Source organism: Vigna unguiculata, chromosome 8 (assembly GCF_037176805.1).
Source record: "Vigna unguiculata cultivar grain cowpea cultivar isolate G323 ecotype 2 chromosome 8, ASM3717680v1, whole genome shotgun sequence".
NCBI classification, from domain to species: domain Eukaryota; kingdom Viridiplantae; phylum Streptophyta; class Magnoliopsida; order Fabales; family Fabaceae; genus Vigna; species Vigna unguiculata.
Genome location: NC_140799.1, coordinates 40287923 through 40304495, shown reverse-complemented (window position 1 = coordinate 40304495; position 16573 = coordinate 40287923). Strand labels below are relative to the sequence as shown.

The 16573-nt window shown below is 32.3% G+C and overlaps 4 protein-coding genes across 4 annotated transcripts; 3 read left to right on the top strand and 1 right to left on the bottom strand.

The window, feature by feature from the left end:
- Nucleotides 1-930: 930 nt before the first annotated feature.
- LOC114194417 (purple acid phosphatase 18-like) lies at nt 931-3567 on the top strand. Its single transcript, XM_028084612.2, has 5 exons — nt 931-1136; nt 1666-2334; nt 2478-2666; nt 2749-2837; nt 2993-3567. Exons 1-5 carry the CDS (start codon nt 960-962, stop codon nt 3210-3212), a joined length of 1344 nt encoding a protein of 447 aa, XP_027940413.2. The 5' UTR covers nt 931-959; the 3' UTR covers nt 3213-3567.
- A 125-nt stretch (nt 3568-3692) lies between these two features.
- On the bottom strand, nt 3693-6122 carry LOC114194418 (DTW domain-containing protein). The gene has a single exon (XM_028084613.2). The coding sequence runs from the start codon at nt 6010-6012 to the stop codon at nt 4741-4743; it is 1272 nt and encodes a 423-aa protein (XP_027940414.2). The 5' UTR covers nt 6013-6122; the 3' UTR covers nt 3693-4740.
- Nucleotides 6123-8162: 2040 nt separating this feature from the next.
- Nucleotides 8163-11083, top strand: LOC114193402 (protein FATTY ACID EXPORT 6-like). The gene is made up of 3 exons (XM_028083179.2): nt 8163-8529; nt 10050-10137; nt 10663-11083. Exons 1-3 carry the CDS (start codon nt 8331-8333, stop codon nt 10733-10735), a joined length of 360 nt encoding a protein of 119 aa, XP_027938980.1. The 5' UTR covers nt 8163-8330; the 3' UTR covers nt 10736-11083.
- A 2035-nt stretch (nt 11084-13118) lies between these two features.
- On the top strand, nt 13119-15574 carry LOC114193710 (taxadiene 5-alpha-hydroxylase-like). The gene is made up of 4 exons (XM_028083611.2): nt 13119-13782; nt 14124-14565; nt 14790-14977; nt 15064-15574. The coding sequence occupies exons 1-4, from the start codon at nt 13291-13293 to the stop codon at nt 15364-15366; spliced, it is 1425 nt and encodes a 474-aa protein (XP_027939412.2). The 5' UTR covers nt 13119-13290; the 3' UTR covers nt 15367-15574.
- Nucleotides 15575-16573: the final 999 nt, after the last annotated feature.

The window sequence follows — 16573 nt, the reverse complement described above, 5'->3', positions numbered from 1 at the left end:
ACAACTTTATTTTTAGAAGTTCACAACACCCTCTCTTTTATTTTAAAATAGGTTGATGATATTTATATAATTTTTTCATTTTCTTATTTTTTTTTCCTTTGTCTCTTTTTCATCCAAACTAAACAGTATCGGTGTATACTAAAGACCGAGCTCATGACAAATTATACATGTATCATCTAAAGATACCTGTTTTTGTTTGTTCTGAATTGCATATATTACATAAATAAATATTATTTTTAATTAACATTTTATCCTTTGTCCACGACTAAAATGTTAAACACTTGAATATATTTTTAGTATGCATAAATATGTATTTTAAATTTTTATCAAAACTAGGGTTTGAAATCAATATAAAAATACACATAGACTGTATTTATAATAAAAAAAATATAAACTAAGACAAAAATACGTATGAAGACTAATAACAATAAAAACAAAATACAAAATAGTAATGATATCTTAACATTCTTTTTTAAGTTGGTGCATACAAATAGTATAAACCAAATTCTTTATAAATAGAATCAATTATCCATCTTTGTAAAAATTCAATAAAAATATCTGTTAATATGATAACTTGAGTTAATAAATTCAATCTTGATATTTTCGTACGTAATTTATTTTTGAATGAAATAATAATTAATCTTAATATATTTAGTCTTTTCGGTATATTTAGTCCTCCGATGAAAAATAGTAATAAAATCGTTATGAATATCACGTGATCAAACGTTTAAATGTTCAACTTTTTAAAAGCAAGCGGTTTTTTTCAATATTAATGTTTTATTTTATTTTGAATAGAAAACGTAGAAGGTTAATGTTTATATGAGCTGGAAAATGAAAAAAAAAACGGTGAATTCGATTATACTAGGATAAGTGACGCAACGACAAATTTGCTGATGTCATGGGATGGTTGGACTTTAGGATGGAAAGTAGAAAGAAGGATTGAAGTGGAAGCAGGTACAATGTTGTCTCAGGTAGATACTGATATGGAACGACCAAACCACAAACTTCTTCTGATTCTGACGCTTCTTTTTTCAACCGTCACGGTTGAATCTGAATACCTTCGCCCTCTTCCTCGTAAAACCTTAACCTTCTCACGGTATTCAATTTCCAAGGCCCACTCCTCTTATCCTCAACAGGTCAATCAACCTCGTTTTCATTTTTTTTCCAGTTCTGTGTTATTTATTTCCTATTTGATCATCCTTATAGTACCTGGTTTCTTTTGTTTTGGATTGGATTACTGTATTCTGTTGGGTTATATTTTCAAATTGTTTTCTATTTCGTGATACACTGAAAGCTGTTTGTTTTGTTTTATTGGATCTAATAATTGGAAGTAGATGGTTCTTTGCTTCTAAATGGAGAATACCAGTTTCTAGCTTGATATTGAGCTCAAATTTGTGTTAGAGATTGTAATTGTGTAGTTTGTTTGTAATTTACCTATTTGCTCTTCGTTCTGGTGGCCTTTTAAAAGTGAGACTGTGCGTAAACAAATAATGATTATTGCTTATCTGCTTATTTGGTAACATAAATGGTTTGTTTCGCTTTCTATAAATCATTTCCCAGTTATGAGACAAATATACAGTGAACTGTTAACCATGCTTCCTTTGTCATGTACATTTATTGTGACTACTAAATTTCAGTTTCTTTGATGTCAATTGTTTGTTCCAGGTACACATTTCTTTGGCAGGAGAGAAGCACATTAGAGTTACCTGGATAACCGATGATAAACGTTCACCATCATATGTAGAATACGGAACATTACCTGGGAGATATGACTCAATTGCTGAAGGAGAGTTCACTTCTTATAACTATATGTTATATACCTCAGGAATGATACACCATGTTGTAATTGGACCTTTGGAAGATAACACTGTGTACTTTTACCGTTGTGGGGGAAAGGGTCCTGAGTTCCAGCTCAAAACCCCTCCTAACCAATTTCCAATTGTTTTTGCTGTGGCTGGTGATCTTGGTCAGACTGGCTGGACTAAATCAACATTGGATCACATTGACCAATCTCAATATGATGTCTACCTGCTTCCAGGAGACCTTTCATATGCTGATTGTATGCAGCATCTGTGGGACAGTTTTGGTGAACTAGTGGAGCCGCTTGCTAGTACAAGGCCATGGATGGTGACAGAGGGAAACCACGAAGAAGAGAACATACTATTGTTTACGGACAAGTTTGTGTCCTATAATTCCAGATGGAAAATGCCATTTGAGGAAAGTGGTTCGACTTCAAATCTCTATTATTCTTTTGAAGTTGCTGGTGTCCATGTTATTATGCTTGGCTCCTATGAAGATTATGATGTGTACTCTGAACAATATAGATGGCTAAAGGTTAGTTGATTTTCCCTATTCATCAAGAATTACTATAGTTGTATTAGTGTGTTGCGAGCCTTGATCACGAAAAAATAGTTACAGAATCATGTTTGTTGATATATTTTTTTTCACCCTTTGATTTTCTTCATCCTTCTCTCCAGGAAGATCTGTCAAAGGTAGATAGGGTAAAAACACCTTGGTTGCTTGTGTCATTTCATGTACCGTGGTATAATAGTAACAAGGCTCATCAAGGTGCAGGGGATGATATGATGGCAGCTATTGAGCCGTTGCTTTATGACGCTAGTGTTGATTTAGTTCTTGCTGGTCATGTTCACGCTTATGAACGTTCGGTATGTATTTATGCTTTAGCATATTATTTTCTTTGTAAGCACCCATTTGATGAAAACTGGGTTTTAATACTCTGATTGTCAGAAACGTGTGTATAATGGAAGATTGGATCCCTGTGGTGCGGTCCATATAACTATAGGTGATGGAGGAAACAGGGAAGGCTTAGCTCGGAAGTAAGTTTCAGATCCAGGAACATTCCAAGAATCTGTTTTCTGAATTGTTTACGTGAAAAAAAAGCTATATTGAGGTTTATCAGATGCATGCTGCCTGAAATTTGTTTTTCTTTCATTGTTCCTAGATGTGTCCTTACAAGATTGTTTATTGACAGATATATAAACCCACAACCAAAGTGGTCAGAATTCCGTGAAGCCAGTTTTGGTCACGGTGAGCTGAAGTTTGTAAACTCCACTCATGCCCTCTGGAGTTGGCACAGGAACGATGATGACAATTCAGTAAAAGTTGATGATATCTGGATAAACTCTTTGGTCAGCTCAGGATGCGTTGATCAGAAGACACATGAACTCAGAAGTACACTTATGATACCCTAATAGTTGTATCTGCAACTGTTACTCCGTAACCGTGTGAATCAGAATAAGTTCGGTAAAAATATAGATGATGAAACAATACTTTAGTTTACAATGGTATCACTAGCGGCAGAATGGATAAAGTCAGGTATTTCAGTATATTGCCGCTTGTTTTCCTAGTACATAACATATATTTAGATATACTTAGATACTCTTAAGGACTTGGACTAGTCAGTAAATTGAGCATAAGGCCAGTTGTCTCTTTGCAATTTATGCCGTTGCCTGTTCAGTCTGAACCTGTAAGATTGGTTTCTGTATGTACAGCAAAAAAAATTGGGTTGCTTACTGGTTAGTGAAAAATGTATGCATTTTATATTCAGGACTGGCATTCAGATTGTTGATATGATTCTAGATCCTTGCAAAGAGTAAAGCCATGATGATTACTGGGATGTCCGAAGGTCTAATTAACAAAGTGCCGAAGAGTAAATGGGACATGATGGAATGTAAATTAGCAATCGAAGAATAGAGTCACATTATGGATTATTTCAACTTTCATTACATTTCATATACTCAAATCCGTCTATGCTAACAGTAGAAGAATCGAAATAAAGGCTAAATGAGAAGTTCTGGGTTGACCTATTCTGTATTGAAGTACTAAAAGTGATTTACACAATGTGCATCTACAGATTCTACACATGAAGTCTGCTAAATTGAATCTAATTACATTTAACCCATCGTAGCAAGTTTTACAAAGATCTGTATACAAACTGATTTCTGATAACAGATATCTGTATCTGGTGAATTGAGGCGGGTAAAGTCTTTTCCTTTCCTCCCCCTCTTATTGTTTTTTTTTTTCTTCTCCATGTTGTTTGTGTACAATTAACTCCATTTTACAATATCACCATTAAGTCGTTGGATTGCTCGGCCTTGTTTATGCTGTTTTTTGTATAATTAATAACAAACCAGCTCCATCCTCGCAATGTCTCTTGGTTTGATGTCCACACCAGTTAGCATGAGCAGCCATGATTATATTCAAAAGCTGTAGGGGAACAGGCTGTCCTCTATTTTCTCGAGAACGGCACTGCGCAATGCGCATAATGTCTTCATTTATCCAGTGTAAACATATAGATCAGGTCATGTAGATGTAGCAGAAGTAACATTAAAAACTGCAAAATTATCTTGATTCTGAAGATCCATTCAGTGCATTGTCCAATCTTTAAAAGAGCGTTCGGCTACTAAAACATCGATACAAAAACACAGTCCAGTTCCAATCAGTAAACCGATTGCTTTACTCAGACTGCTCCTGTCCTTGTTCAGCATATGGGGGCACAGCAATAATCTGTAGACTTTCAATAGACTCATCGGAGAATGAATTATCCATGCATATCATATACAGATAATCTTGCCGGACTCTTGCGCGGTTTTGCATGGTGATGTGGATAATGAGGCAAAAAAACTCTGACAAAGTTCTTGGTTCACAATTTATTTTAAATAGTTTCTGTGTTGGGTTTAAGCATCTTTTCAAGGTGATCAATCTAAAGAAGAAAGGACCTCAACTGGAGAAGTGTTTGCTCAGTCTCTCTTCTTTACAGCGTCTCTGGTCTCCAACCATGGACTCAAAAGTATCCAAGAGACCATCCAAACCCTCTTGATTCTCCCCAACTGCCTTCAAGGCAAATACAATACTCTCAATGGTAGACAAGTAACCAGCTTTAGGCTGATGTCTCACATCACTATATAAGCTCGCCTCATTTACTTCCAACTTCACATGGGGCAAAACATTCAACCAAGGATTTTCACTGTAAATCCTTTTCGCCTTGGCCCATGTTCCATCCAAAACAATCAAGTTCTTCACCTCAAAACCAATAGCATCTAGGTCACTAATATTCACAGCCTTATCAGAGGGAAATAGTAGCACTGATCCAGGACGAACCTCCAGCTCAAATTCTTCACATTCTTCTTCCAAGTCTGCATCCCTGTTCAGTGGCTTTCTTTGAAACTTCTTCACCAAAAACCCTTCTGAGAGTGCTTCAGAAGCTTCGGGATAAGCCAAAATATTGTCAAAGCTTAACTTGGGGGATTCACATTGTGATTGTGCTTGTGCTATCCAGATATGAGACAGAGAGCTAATGGCACCATATTTGCCAATGGCAACATTAATAGCAAGACTACCATTATGTTCATGCACACCTCTAGTTAAACCAAAATTTGGAGAAACAGCATTTTTCTCAATTTCATCATTCACCAGTGCACCATCAGTGCTACTCACTTGAGTCTCAACTTCAGCATGAGTGGGAGATTCCAGAAAACATCCAAGATCATTTCTCAAACCACATTTTTCGGCATCATCAGCATCGCTCAAGTTAGAGCTTTTCTCAGAAAACAGTTTCTGGGTGTCTCCAAATTCGCAATACGAACGAGAAAGGAGTACATTCATGACGTTTCCCGCACGACCTGTTTGGCAATCCGGATCCAACAAGCGAATCTGGAACCGGGCGTGGAAATTAACATCAGAAACAGTTGCAACGGTGAGATTCTTGAGGCCCAATCTAGCGATTCTGGTAGAATTGAGGGGGTGCTTACGCTCAAGAGCGTGCTGCAGAATGGTTACGTGGACGGAATTTTGGAGACACGGTATGAGGATTCGAGAGCAGAGACACGTTCGTGTGGGTTTGGAACAAGACGGGCAAATGGGTCTTTTAGAATTACCCTGAATTGTCGACATCGAAATCTTGGTGACTCTCCGCAGAAGGAGCTTGTGACCGTGTAAAGGGTTGAGCTTGAACCAGGGGATGGTTTGGATTTGGGTAACAAGAAAAACCATCCCTATAAGTTTGGTCTCTAAAACAAAACCCTAATATGTTTTGTGATTGTGAATGTAATTCTGAATGAGAGGGTAGGGGAAAATAGAATCGTCCTATTTATTTTTTAAATGGTGGATATATATATATATATATATATATATATATATATATATATATATATATATATATATATATATATATTTATATATGTGATCAATTTTTTCTTGCTATGACTATGAATATATTGTTAAGGGTTAAGGGTGTGAAGTGTAAAAATTATTGAAATGTTTAATTTTATTTCATATATGAGATAATAGATTAATCATTTGGTATATTTTAATTGAAATAAAAAATTTGTTTAGTTATTATTTAATTTATGATAATTTTGAAAACTTTGAATTGAATAAATTATTAAAATTGATTGAGTATTCAATAAATTTAAAATTTTTAATTGAATCTTAATGTTATATTCTTTTGCTAACTCTTACTATTAAATGATTGATGTTATTATAATTTTGTTATGTCAATTTGTTTAATTTTCATTCTATGTTATTTTATTATTTTAAAATTTTAAAATTTTAAAATTTTATAAATAATAATACGACAATACGACAATATGATAATACAATAATAACATAATATATTAATATGATAATATAATAATACGACAATAAAATAATGTAACGATATAATTATACGATGATATATTGATATAACTATATTAAAATAGAAATATGTAAAATATGACAATATCTGATGATAACACCATATAACGACAAGACAATAATAATTAAGAAAGTAAAGATAAAAATACAAAAAGGACACCAAAGAAATTAATCTTATATATATAGTCATAGATTATAAGACAAATATATTTTGTAAGAAAAATTATGATATTAATTTCAGTTAAAAATCCTAATTTGATAAAATTCTAGAAAGAAGTAATAACTTCAAAATATTTTTTATTTTTTTTATACCTTCCTGATTCTAACACATGAGAACCTTTAAATACTAATAATAATTGAACATAAAAGGAAAATAAATATACTTTAGATAATAGTTTACTATATAATTAATTTATTGAAAATGATATTTTTGTTTTAATAGTACTGAAAATCGTTAGTTCGACGAGTTGAATTAACTTTAATCGTTTCGGAATGATTTTGGAAAAGAAATACAAAAGAAAGATGTTAAAACTATAAACAAAAATTGTGTTATTGTTTTTATAAAAGTTAAATAGAAAAAAAAGTATGCACAGAAACACAAATATTATAAATAAAAAGATAATTAGTAAATTAAAATTTTTATATTTTTATGCTCATATAAACTTTCTTCTTAAAAACATGGAGGCTTTACACATATTTATTTCTTACAATTCGATAAAAACAATTTGTTTGCATCTTTTCCAATTTGTTTTGCACGCTAAAGTCTTAATCATAAGTCAAATTCCAAATTAATCTCCTTCGAGTTATATTTTAGTCAAACTAAAAGAAAAAAAAAAAACACTTGTTATTCTCTGATTAAAAATAAATAAATTCACTGGCAGGCATTCATGTATAATAAATACATTAATTATATGATTGTTCCCATAAGTTTATTAGTTATTCACAAGGTTTATTTAGTTGGATCATATTTATTTTTGTATTTATTTTTATTCAGATATATGTCAATTTGATATTTTTTTAAAAAAATGTCAATTGAGTACTAATTTTTGAAAATATGTTTAAATTAGATTTTTTTCAGAACAAGATTATTAACGTCGTTAATGGTATTGATATTTCAAATGACTTACAAAATTAAGTATTGAAAATTGAGTGGTAAAAAATTATGAATAAAGTTAATGATGTTAATAATTTTTGTCTGAAATGAACCTAATTGAAACACTTCTTCAAAAGTTGAGACTCGATTGACACCGAGTACCAAACTGACACATCTTAATAAAAGTGAATATAATCCAACTAATTAAACTTATTCGCAATTGGTATAAAAAATTGAAAAAAGAAAAAAGTTAATGAATTTATCACGTATAATATTTTACTTTTAAATAACGTTATAAATTCTCATCTTTCATATTGTCTTCTCTCGTTTAATAACACTATCTCATTTTTACAATTTCATCAGTGTATTTTTCTGACTTAAAAATCCAACATGTATGTAGTTTTAAAAATTAAGAGCGTTGAATGTCTGAATAATTCTAAAGGAGCAAGTGGGATTGAGGTGTTAATAATATTGGACTTGTGCGTTCCACGCTCCCTTTCCCTTCTCTCTCTCTCTCTCTCACACACACACGCATTTTCAATCATTTTTCCGATCGAAGGATTCTGAATTTTCCGAGAAAATGCACGACTTCTGCTTCACGATACCGTACGGTTTGATGCTAGTTGGTGGTGGACTGTTTGCGTACATATCGAAAGGGAGCGTAGCTTCTCTCGCCGGAGGCGCCGGTTCCGGTTTGCTTCTCATCATCGCCGGCTACATCAGTCTCAATGCCTTTGGCAAACGAAAGAACTCTTACTTCGCTCTCGTTCTTGAGACCGGTATCTTCTATTTCCCTACCTTTCACTATTGTTACGTAGTGTTGTTGTTTTGGTTTGGAGATGTTTGGCTTCGTCGCGTGTGATAGTTGACTTGTTCTCGATTCTGGATCCGAGACGAGTTCTGTGCTAGAATCCGTGATTTGATGAGTTTGTTGAGATTGATGTGAGGAAAGACGTGTATATTTGCCGGATTCGTGTTGGATTTTATGAAACGTTGGATTTGAATGTTCTCTGTGTTAGGATGTCACGGTGATATTTCCATGAATAACTTTATGTTTTCTCCTAAAGAATCAGCTCGATAATCCTCTTAGTTTCTTAAACTATATTGTTTTATGAGCTACTTATAATGCTAATAGGAGAAGAAAGAAAGAAAAATTAAGAAGGTAAGTCGAATAAAATTTCTCCAGTGAGTTGAAACCAGGAGTTTAGTTTTTATACATTATCAGTGTAAAAATTTTAACACTGTCAAATAATCTAAATCTTGTCAACCTATCGGAAATCTTGAATTCGTGGTTTTCAAAGCAGTCACTGTAAGAGTTAATAAATTTACCATACATCGCAAGTTGTGATAGGATGATTGTTTAAAAATCATTTACAAACTCATTGCATACAATATTTTCTTGAATCTCAAGCATCAACTTATGAAAAAGTTAAAAGAGAAGTTGAGATGTGACGATGCATATGTCGTTTTAACGTGTGTGGGAGAAGTCGACTCATTGTGCCCTTTAGGATTCATTTTTTTTTTGTCTTCTGTAAATGTTTGTTGAGAAGTTTATCTAAACTCAACCTTAGGGGTTTCCATGATATTCAACCATGGTGCTTTTCCGTGTACTGCTTTATATTTCAAGTGATTAAGAGGAAGAGGATGTTGGGGGATTTATTAGGTTAGGTTTAAGAGTAAGAGGGAGGGGAAGTGATACATAGTTGTATTTTTGACTTACTGTCAAGTAGTTGGGAAATCTATGGATATTGTTGAATGACACGGAGACTTCAATGAATTCATATAGACGGATCAAGATATGTTAGGTGCATGGTTTATTATAATAATACCTCTTATTTGCAAAACGCAAGAGTTTCTGGAAATGTATTTAAAATTTCTCAGGCTATTGGAATTAAATGGGTGAGCTTTACGCAATGGGACAAATGTCTTATCGTTTTGGTGTTTTAATCTTATAGCACAGTAAGAGCAATCTGATAACTTCGGTTCATTTGTAGTTGCAAAAACATAAGCCGTCAGCTTGAATCGTATCTTTTGAATGAATGTATTGTATGTTCTTTAATGAAAGCATGCTCTATTTTTGTAATGGCTTGCTTTGCTCTTACTCATTAATAGAAGGTATGCGCAGAAACTTTAGCAGAGGTAAAGATGTATCAGATTACATTGTCATGTGTAGGATCTAAGAGTATCTCTGTGTTTTTACTGGGAATGTATGTGTATTGCTTTGTATTCATCTGATTATGGTCCACATTAGCAGGAGATGCTCTATGTTTTTTTTTCTAATTTGTATATTGTGAAACAGCTTGTGCAGCCACACTAACTGGGGTTATGGGGCGGCGATATTTGGAAACATCCAAGATTATGCCTGCTGGTCTTGTTGCAGGAATCAGGTAATGGAAGGATTGATTAGAAGTACCCGCATTTTAAATAGTTTGTAGATTATAAATCCATGTCCACATGTTTTTTGAAAAGTAAATGCATGCATGAAAATAATTTTGTTCTTTAAACTCATATTAAATAATCAAAGCTTCAACATACCCATTAATTTTAGAACAAAAGAAATAATTATATGTGCTATCACCCCAATTTGTTTATGCATGTTCTAAAATTTATTTTTAACTGCACATTGCTTATTTATTATGTTCAATATTTGAAGTCAGAAATCAAGCACTGGATACTTATTCTATACTTTGTCCAATTGCTCCACACCTGTCGCTAAGAACTATTGTAATCAATATAATTTTCTTGCTTGTTGATCCTAACCGTGTCTGCAGTCAGTATATGCATTTGTAGACTTTTATGCAACTAAGGATGTTTGGGTTTTGTAAAATGTTGCTCGTGGGTGTATATCCCTAATAGATAAACGTATTTTGTTTGTATATAGGATTACGAATTTGTCTGTCTTTTTCTTGCAGTGCTCTCATGACTCTGTTTTATCTCTTCAAACTGGCAACCGGCGGCAACCATCTCCCCACCAAGGCTGAGTGATGATATGATGATATATGGTATACTTGCTCACTATATTACAGATTGTTGGTAGACCTGCATGCCTTAGATGGCTAAGATATAGCATTGTACTTTAGTGATTTCAAAGTGTATGGAACAAAAGATAGTTGTTGTTGTCATTTTCTTTATACACGTAGGAGAATTGGGCGAGTCCTCCATCACTCTGGAAGCAGCTCGTTTTATTTCCTCCTTTCCTTTTTCTTAGAATACCTTACCACTGATTGTTTAAATGCAAATCTGGCTCATATTTGTTGCATACTTGACAAACTCCACTGTATTTCCAAATGAAATGTATTAAGACTTGTTATTTGACCGGTCAACAAATTTACATTTCTGGGTGTGACAAATTACATTCTCTACCATTTTATGTACTGACGCTTGTCTCCAATTAATTAAATTGTTACTTGGGTATTAAGCTTAACTTAATTTTATAAAAATACTTGGTAAGATATGGCTGTTCCTACTGAATTTTGATATTATTTTAGGCTATGTGGTAGTTGAATTTCTCGAATAGAAGTATTATACACTTTCGAAATCAATCCTACAAATTGGCAAAATTGACTTTACAGACTTCTAAAGGGAAGGTTGTCTTCATTGTCATCTCATTATTTTATGATACTATTTCCTATCTAAATTTATAACAACTTTTTTTTATTTATATTGAATTTGAAATTTAAACGTAATTGAAATCTTAATAAGGTTTCTCAATGTGAATATTAATGAATATTAATGGGTTGTCTTATTTTATGTTCATGAGCTGTTATTTTTAGTTAGAGAAAGTTGGGTGAATATATTAGTATTATATTGAGTTTCCGAGGATCATTGATTTTTTTAGTTTTTTAGAGTCATGTTTGCATTTTTCTAAATATATGTAATTCAAAATTTTTGATGTTTTTGTGATAGAAATCAGTTTTCTTCGTAGATTAGTTAATTTAGTTTTGATTTATATATAATAATATAATTGAGTTAATGCTTTACTTCAATGTATTATATATATTTTATAATAAGTATAATTTATTTAATTCGAAAAGTACGTTTTTTATCATAAATTTGTTGAGGTCTCTTTTATTTTGTATTGTTTTTTTTAATGATTTTTTATCTAATAGTAAATGAATGATAAAATTTGAGGTGTGAGTATATTTGAAATATCAAAATTCATAGTATTTCTAACATTATTTTATTTAAAATTTGTGACTTTTCTTTTACATCATTGGTGGTGACGGCTTCTTATGACGCGGAAAGAGTCCTTCACGGTTATAAATAAATGATTATGAGTATTTTTTTTTATTGGTATTTTTAACTTACACAAATGTATAAAGTCATTTTTAACTATGTTTTCTACCTTCTCTAAAATAAATAATACAAGTATTTTTTTTATAAGGTTAGATCTCACTTTTCTAAATATTCATTAAGAATCACCTTTAGTTATAACAAAATAATTATTATAAAACTATAAATATAAATTTTTAAAGAAAGGACATTACAATAGGAAATCATTGCAAAAGAACAGTGTTTAGAATAAGTTTGTTTTACAAATAAAATACACTATTATATTTTAAAAATTTAGTATAATCTAACATTTGAATAAATTTTGACAAGTTACACAAGAATTCTATATTTCTATATTTATATAAAATATTTAGTTGGTTATCTATGAATAATATATATCCTCTCTTTTTTTGTGTTAGAGTTATCACTTTTAAGTGATAGAATATTTGGTACACTCAACTTGCGCTTTTACATACAAGTGCAAGCAGAGTTTTTTGTTTAAATAATAAACTAGCAAATGCCCTATAAATATGAGATAGTCAATGGTGTGAATGACAATAATATTGAAGATGCTATGTATATGCATTGTGTGTCACACAACAACCATCACTAAATTTTAACTCTTATTATATATATATATATATATATATATATATATATATATATATATAATTGTGTCATCATTGGGAAATGATACTTGTTGATAGTCTCTATCCTTCAACAGAAATTAAGCTCCTTGTTCCTTATTTTCAATACCTAAGACAGACACATATGAGACAAAAGAAGAATCAAGTCAAGGAGTTCAGAATAATGTGCATAATATTCCATCTATTGTTGCATAAATATTAATACTTTTCTTTTTAATCTGTTCACAAATCTTACACCTAACTTCTAGGTGACACCAATTTCATCTTATTTTTTTTATTTAATTTAGTTACAACTACTGCATTAATTAGACAAATAAATCTGTCGAAGCCAAAGAGGGCAATGAGTGAATACCTAAAAAGTTTGTCTTTGGGAGCCGATCAAATTAGAGAAATGATGTTAAAATAACATCATAGCTATGTATGAAAACATCCTTACATCAGATTACAGTTTCATTAATGTGTTTTAATAATGTACAAAGCCGGCTTTTATCAAACAGTTTCATCTGTACGCTTCAATCAGAGACTAAAGCAAATGACAAACACTCAAACAAAAGTCTGACATAAATAGTCTCACAAGAGCATTGCTACCTTGAGAATCTGAAAACGGAAAAAACTTGAACCATGAATCTTCTTTGGTTGGGTTTTCTCTTCTTCATCCCAATCCTTCTTCTGTTCAGAAGAGAAAGAAACCCTTCTAAAAGGGTTCCTCCTGGTTCACTTGGAATACCTATTATTGGCCAAAGTCTTGGCCTTCTTCGAGCTATGCGTGCCAACACTGCAGAAAAATGGGTTCAAGAAAGGATCAACAAGTATGGTCCCATTTCAAAGCTAAGCCTATTCGGAAAACCAACAGTGTTAATCTATGGACAAGCTGCAAATAAGTTTGTATTCTCTAGTGGCGGCAACGCAATTGCTAACCAGCAAACACAATCGATAAAAGCGATCCTAGGTGACCGAAACTTGCTGGAACTGAGTGGTGAAGATCACAGCCGAGTCAGAGGTGCACTTGTCTCATTTTTGAAGCCAGAGTCTTTGAAGATGTATGTGGGAAAAATGGATGAAGAATTCAGGAATCACCTTCAGATGCATTGGGAGGGGAAACAGCAAGTCAAGGTTTGTACTTTGTTGTTGCAATTTACAACCCAATAGCTGTTTGATTAAAGGACAGTATAATTTAGTTAGTCGTGTAAGAAGTTTCATATAGATCAAAACTAGTTTATAATATATAAATGACCGTAAACTTTCACTCTGGTATCAATTAGTAAGATCGTTTAGCATTAGACAAAAAACTATAATTATTGGTTAGGATGCAACTTTTTCGATTGTGATTCGGTTAATTTGAACTTTGTCGCCTGCAACAAATACATGTACACTCTTCTTTTGGGGTCAAGAGAAAGCAAAACTAGATTGGGAGAAAAATATTGAGTCACTTGTTATTGTTGTTTTTCTTTCAGGTATTGCCCCTGATGAAGAATCTCACGTTCAATATAATCTGCTCTCTTTTGTTTGGTCTTGAGCGTGGAAAACAGAGAGATCAGTACCTGGATTCCTTCCAAACGATGATAGAAGGAATGTGGTCAGTCCCAATTAACGTGCCCTTCACACGTTACAATCGTAGCCTTAGAGAAAGTGCAAGAATTCAGACCATGCTGAAGGAGACTGTGCAGAAGAAGAGGATTGAACTCGAGCAAAATGCAGCATCTGCACGCCAAGACTTGATTAGTTGCTTGTTAGGCATGGTTGATGAAGATGGCAAACACGTTATGACAGAGAACGAAATCCTCGACAACATTAAGCTTGTCATGGTTGCTGGACACGACACTTCATCTGTTCTAATAACTTTCATCATCAGACTTTTAGCCAACGAACCTGCTATTTATGCAGCAGTTCTTCAAGGTATGCATCAACAAAGTGTGTGTACTCTTTACAAAGATGCAACATGATTTCTCACTGACAATGCATAGAAATTAAACACTTGGTTGGATTATAGATTATATGAGTTAACAATCTAGAGTTTTTACATCATTAGTCAATCACAAACCATCATTTATAATGAGTTTTTGAACTGTTATAACATGACAATGCATAGAAAATGAACTCATTTGGTTTGATGCTTGCAGAACAGGAAGAGATAGCAAAAGGCAAGTCCTCTGGAGAGGCATTGACATGGGAAGATCTTTCAAAGATGAAGTACACATGGAGAGTAGCAATGGAAACTCTTAGAATGTTTCCTCCAATTTTTGGTGGCTTCAGAAAAGCTGCAACAGATATTGAATACGATGGATATTTCATACCCAAAGGATGGCAGGTAATTGAAACTCTGTTGCCTGTCATTAGAACTTCTATCCATGCAATTTTGTTGTTACTGATCAAATCTTTTGAACATGTTTATAGATTTTCTGGGTGACAGCAATGACCCACATGGATAACAGCATTTTCTCAGAGGCATTGAAGTTTGAACCTGGTAGATTTGAAAACCAAGCATCTTTACCGCCCTACTGCTTCGTTCCATTTGGTGGGGGAGCAAGAATATGTCCAGGGTATGAGTTTTCGAGGCTTGAAACTCTAGTTGCAATTCATTACCTGGTGACCCGGTTCAGTTGGAAGCTATGTTCAGACAATTTCTTCAGTAGGGATCCAATGCCTGTACCATCTCAAGGGCTACTCATTCAAATTTGGCCAAGGAGACTTTCTTAATGCTCATTTCTTATGTATAATACAATGTACCAAAAATAAGTCAATTTTAATAACCAGCGAATGATTATTACCTTATTCTGTATTCGCACTTCAAAATAACTTTTAGTTACAATCTTACAGAAAAAAAGGAAGAAGCAAACACTTAAACTACACTGTTGTAAATCATTTGGAATGTGTATTAATGATTAAATATGTTTTTACTTTCTTACCTTTAATTCGAAATTGAAACTTGTTTCCGTTAAAGTTTCATAATTTTCGATTTTTCATCGTCAAAGCTCAAAAGTTAAAAACATATTTGCATATTCCCTCATTTGACGGAATTGGAAACTATCTCATTGGAAGATTTTCTGTTCATAATCAAGACTGCACCAACCATAGCAGAAGGCTTTTTTTTAGGTGGGGTCTAAACCGTTTTTTTTTTTTTGGAAAAATGGGAATTTCAATAAACTCACCATTCATCTGTTGATTCCATAAGACTTACGATACAAGAGATCGACAAATATAAGATTTTGTCAACTCTATTATACTCGTGTAAGTTGTTGATTACGATAAATAATTGAATTGGATGTCAGATGTTGAAAAGTCCATAGAGAAGAAACGCCAGAAAAATTTTTAAATGTGGGTCGCGAGTCAATTACATAAAGAAACATGATAGTACATTCAATTAGAAAATTTGAAGGGAACACGTTTAAGTTTTTCTCATTTATATGTCGGGAATGTTTAGAAGTTTTGGAATAAGAGAAATAAAAGATATATCTTAAATAGACGAATTTATTATTTTATTTTATTCTTATAATATATATATATATATAAAATTAAATATTAAATATTTAGAATATGTTAATTTTGATTTTTTAAATTTAAATAATAATTAATTTTTAAAATTGATAAATATTTTAAAACTAAAACATTTCCTAAAAACTAATTAAACTTAAAAACAATTAAGTAAATATTTAGAATATGTTTATTTAAATTTTAAATCTTCAGTTCTTTCTCTTCAAGTGTTTGGTTTTCTTCTCTTATTTGTTTGTAATTTTTTTTTCTCTTCTTTGATCACATCTTCGTTCAATTTAGTATTTTTTTATTATATTTATTTTTCTATCAACATCATCTGCTTTATTAATTGTGAATTTTATGGTATAAATAAATGTCAATGTATACATTTAAGATGAATATATCATATGAAAAAAGATTTATTCACAAGGAA

Bases quoted from the DNA above. Each gene is read 5' to 3' on its own strand.
- LOC114194417 (XM_028084612.2), top strand. From the start codon at position 960: ATGTTGTCTCAGGTAGATACTGATATGGAACGACCAAACCACAAACTT. The intron at 1,137-1,665 runs GTCAATCAACCT...TGTTTGTTCCAG, and splicing joins ACTCCTCTTATCCTCAACAG to GTACACATTTCTTTGGCAGG. The intron at 2,335-2,477 runs GTTAGTTGATTT...CCTTCTCTCCAG, and splicing joins AACAATATAGATGGCTAAAG to GAAGATCTGTCAAAGGTAGA.
- LOC114194418 (XM_028084613.2), bottom strand. From the start codon at position 6,012: ATGGTTTTTCTTGTTACCCAAATCCAAACCATCCCCTGGTTCAAGCTC.
- LOC114193402 (XM_028083179.2), top strand. From the start codon at position 8,331: ATGCACGACTTCTGCTTCACGATACCGTACGGTTTGATGCTAGTTGGT. The intron at 8,530-10,049 runs GTATCTTCTATT...ATTGTGAAACAG, and splicing joins CGCTCTCGTTCTTGAGACCG to CTTGTGCAGCCACACTAACT. The intron at 10,138-10,662 runs GTAATGGAAGGA...TTTTTCTTGCAG, and splicing joins GGTCTTGTTGCAGGAATCAG to TGCTCTCATGACTCTGTTTT.
- LOC114193710 (XM_028083611.2), top strand. From the start codon at position 13,291: ATGAATCTTCTTTGGTTGGGTTTTCTCTTCTTCATCCCAATCCTTCTT. The intron at 14,566-14,789 runs GTATGCATCAAC...TGATGCTTGCAG, and splicing joins TTATGCAGCAGTTCTTCAAG to AACAGGAAGAGATAGCAAAA. The intron at 14,978-15,063 runs GTAATTGAAACT...ACATGTTTATAG, and splicing joins TCATACCCAAAGGATGGCAG to ATTTTCTGGGTGACAGCAAT.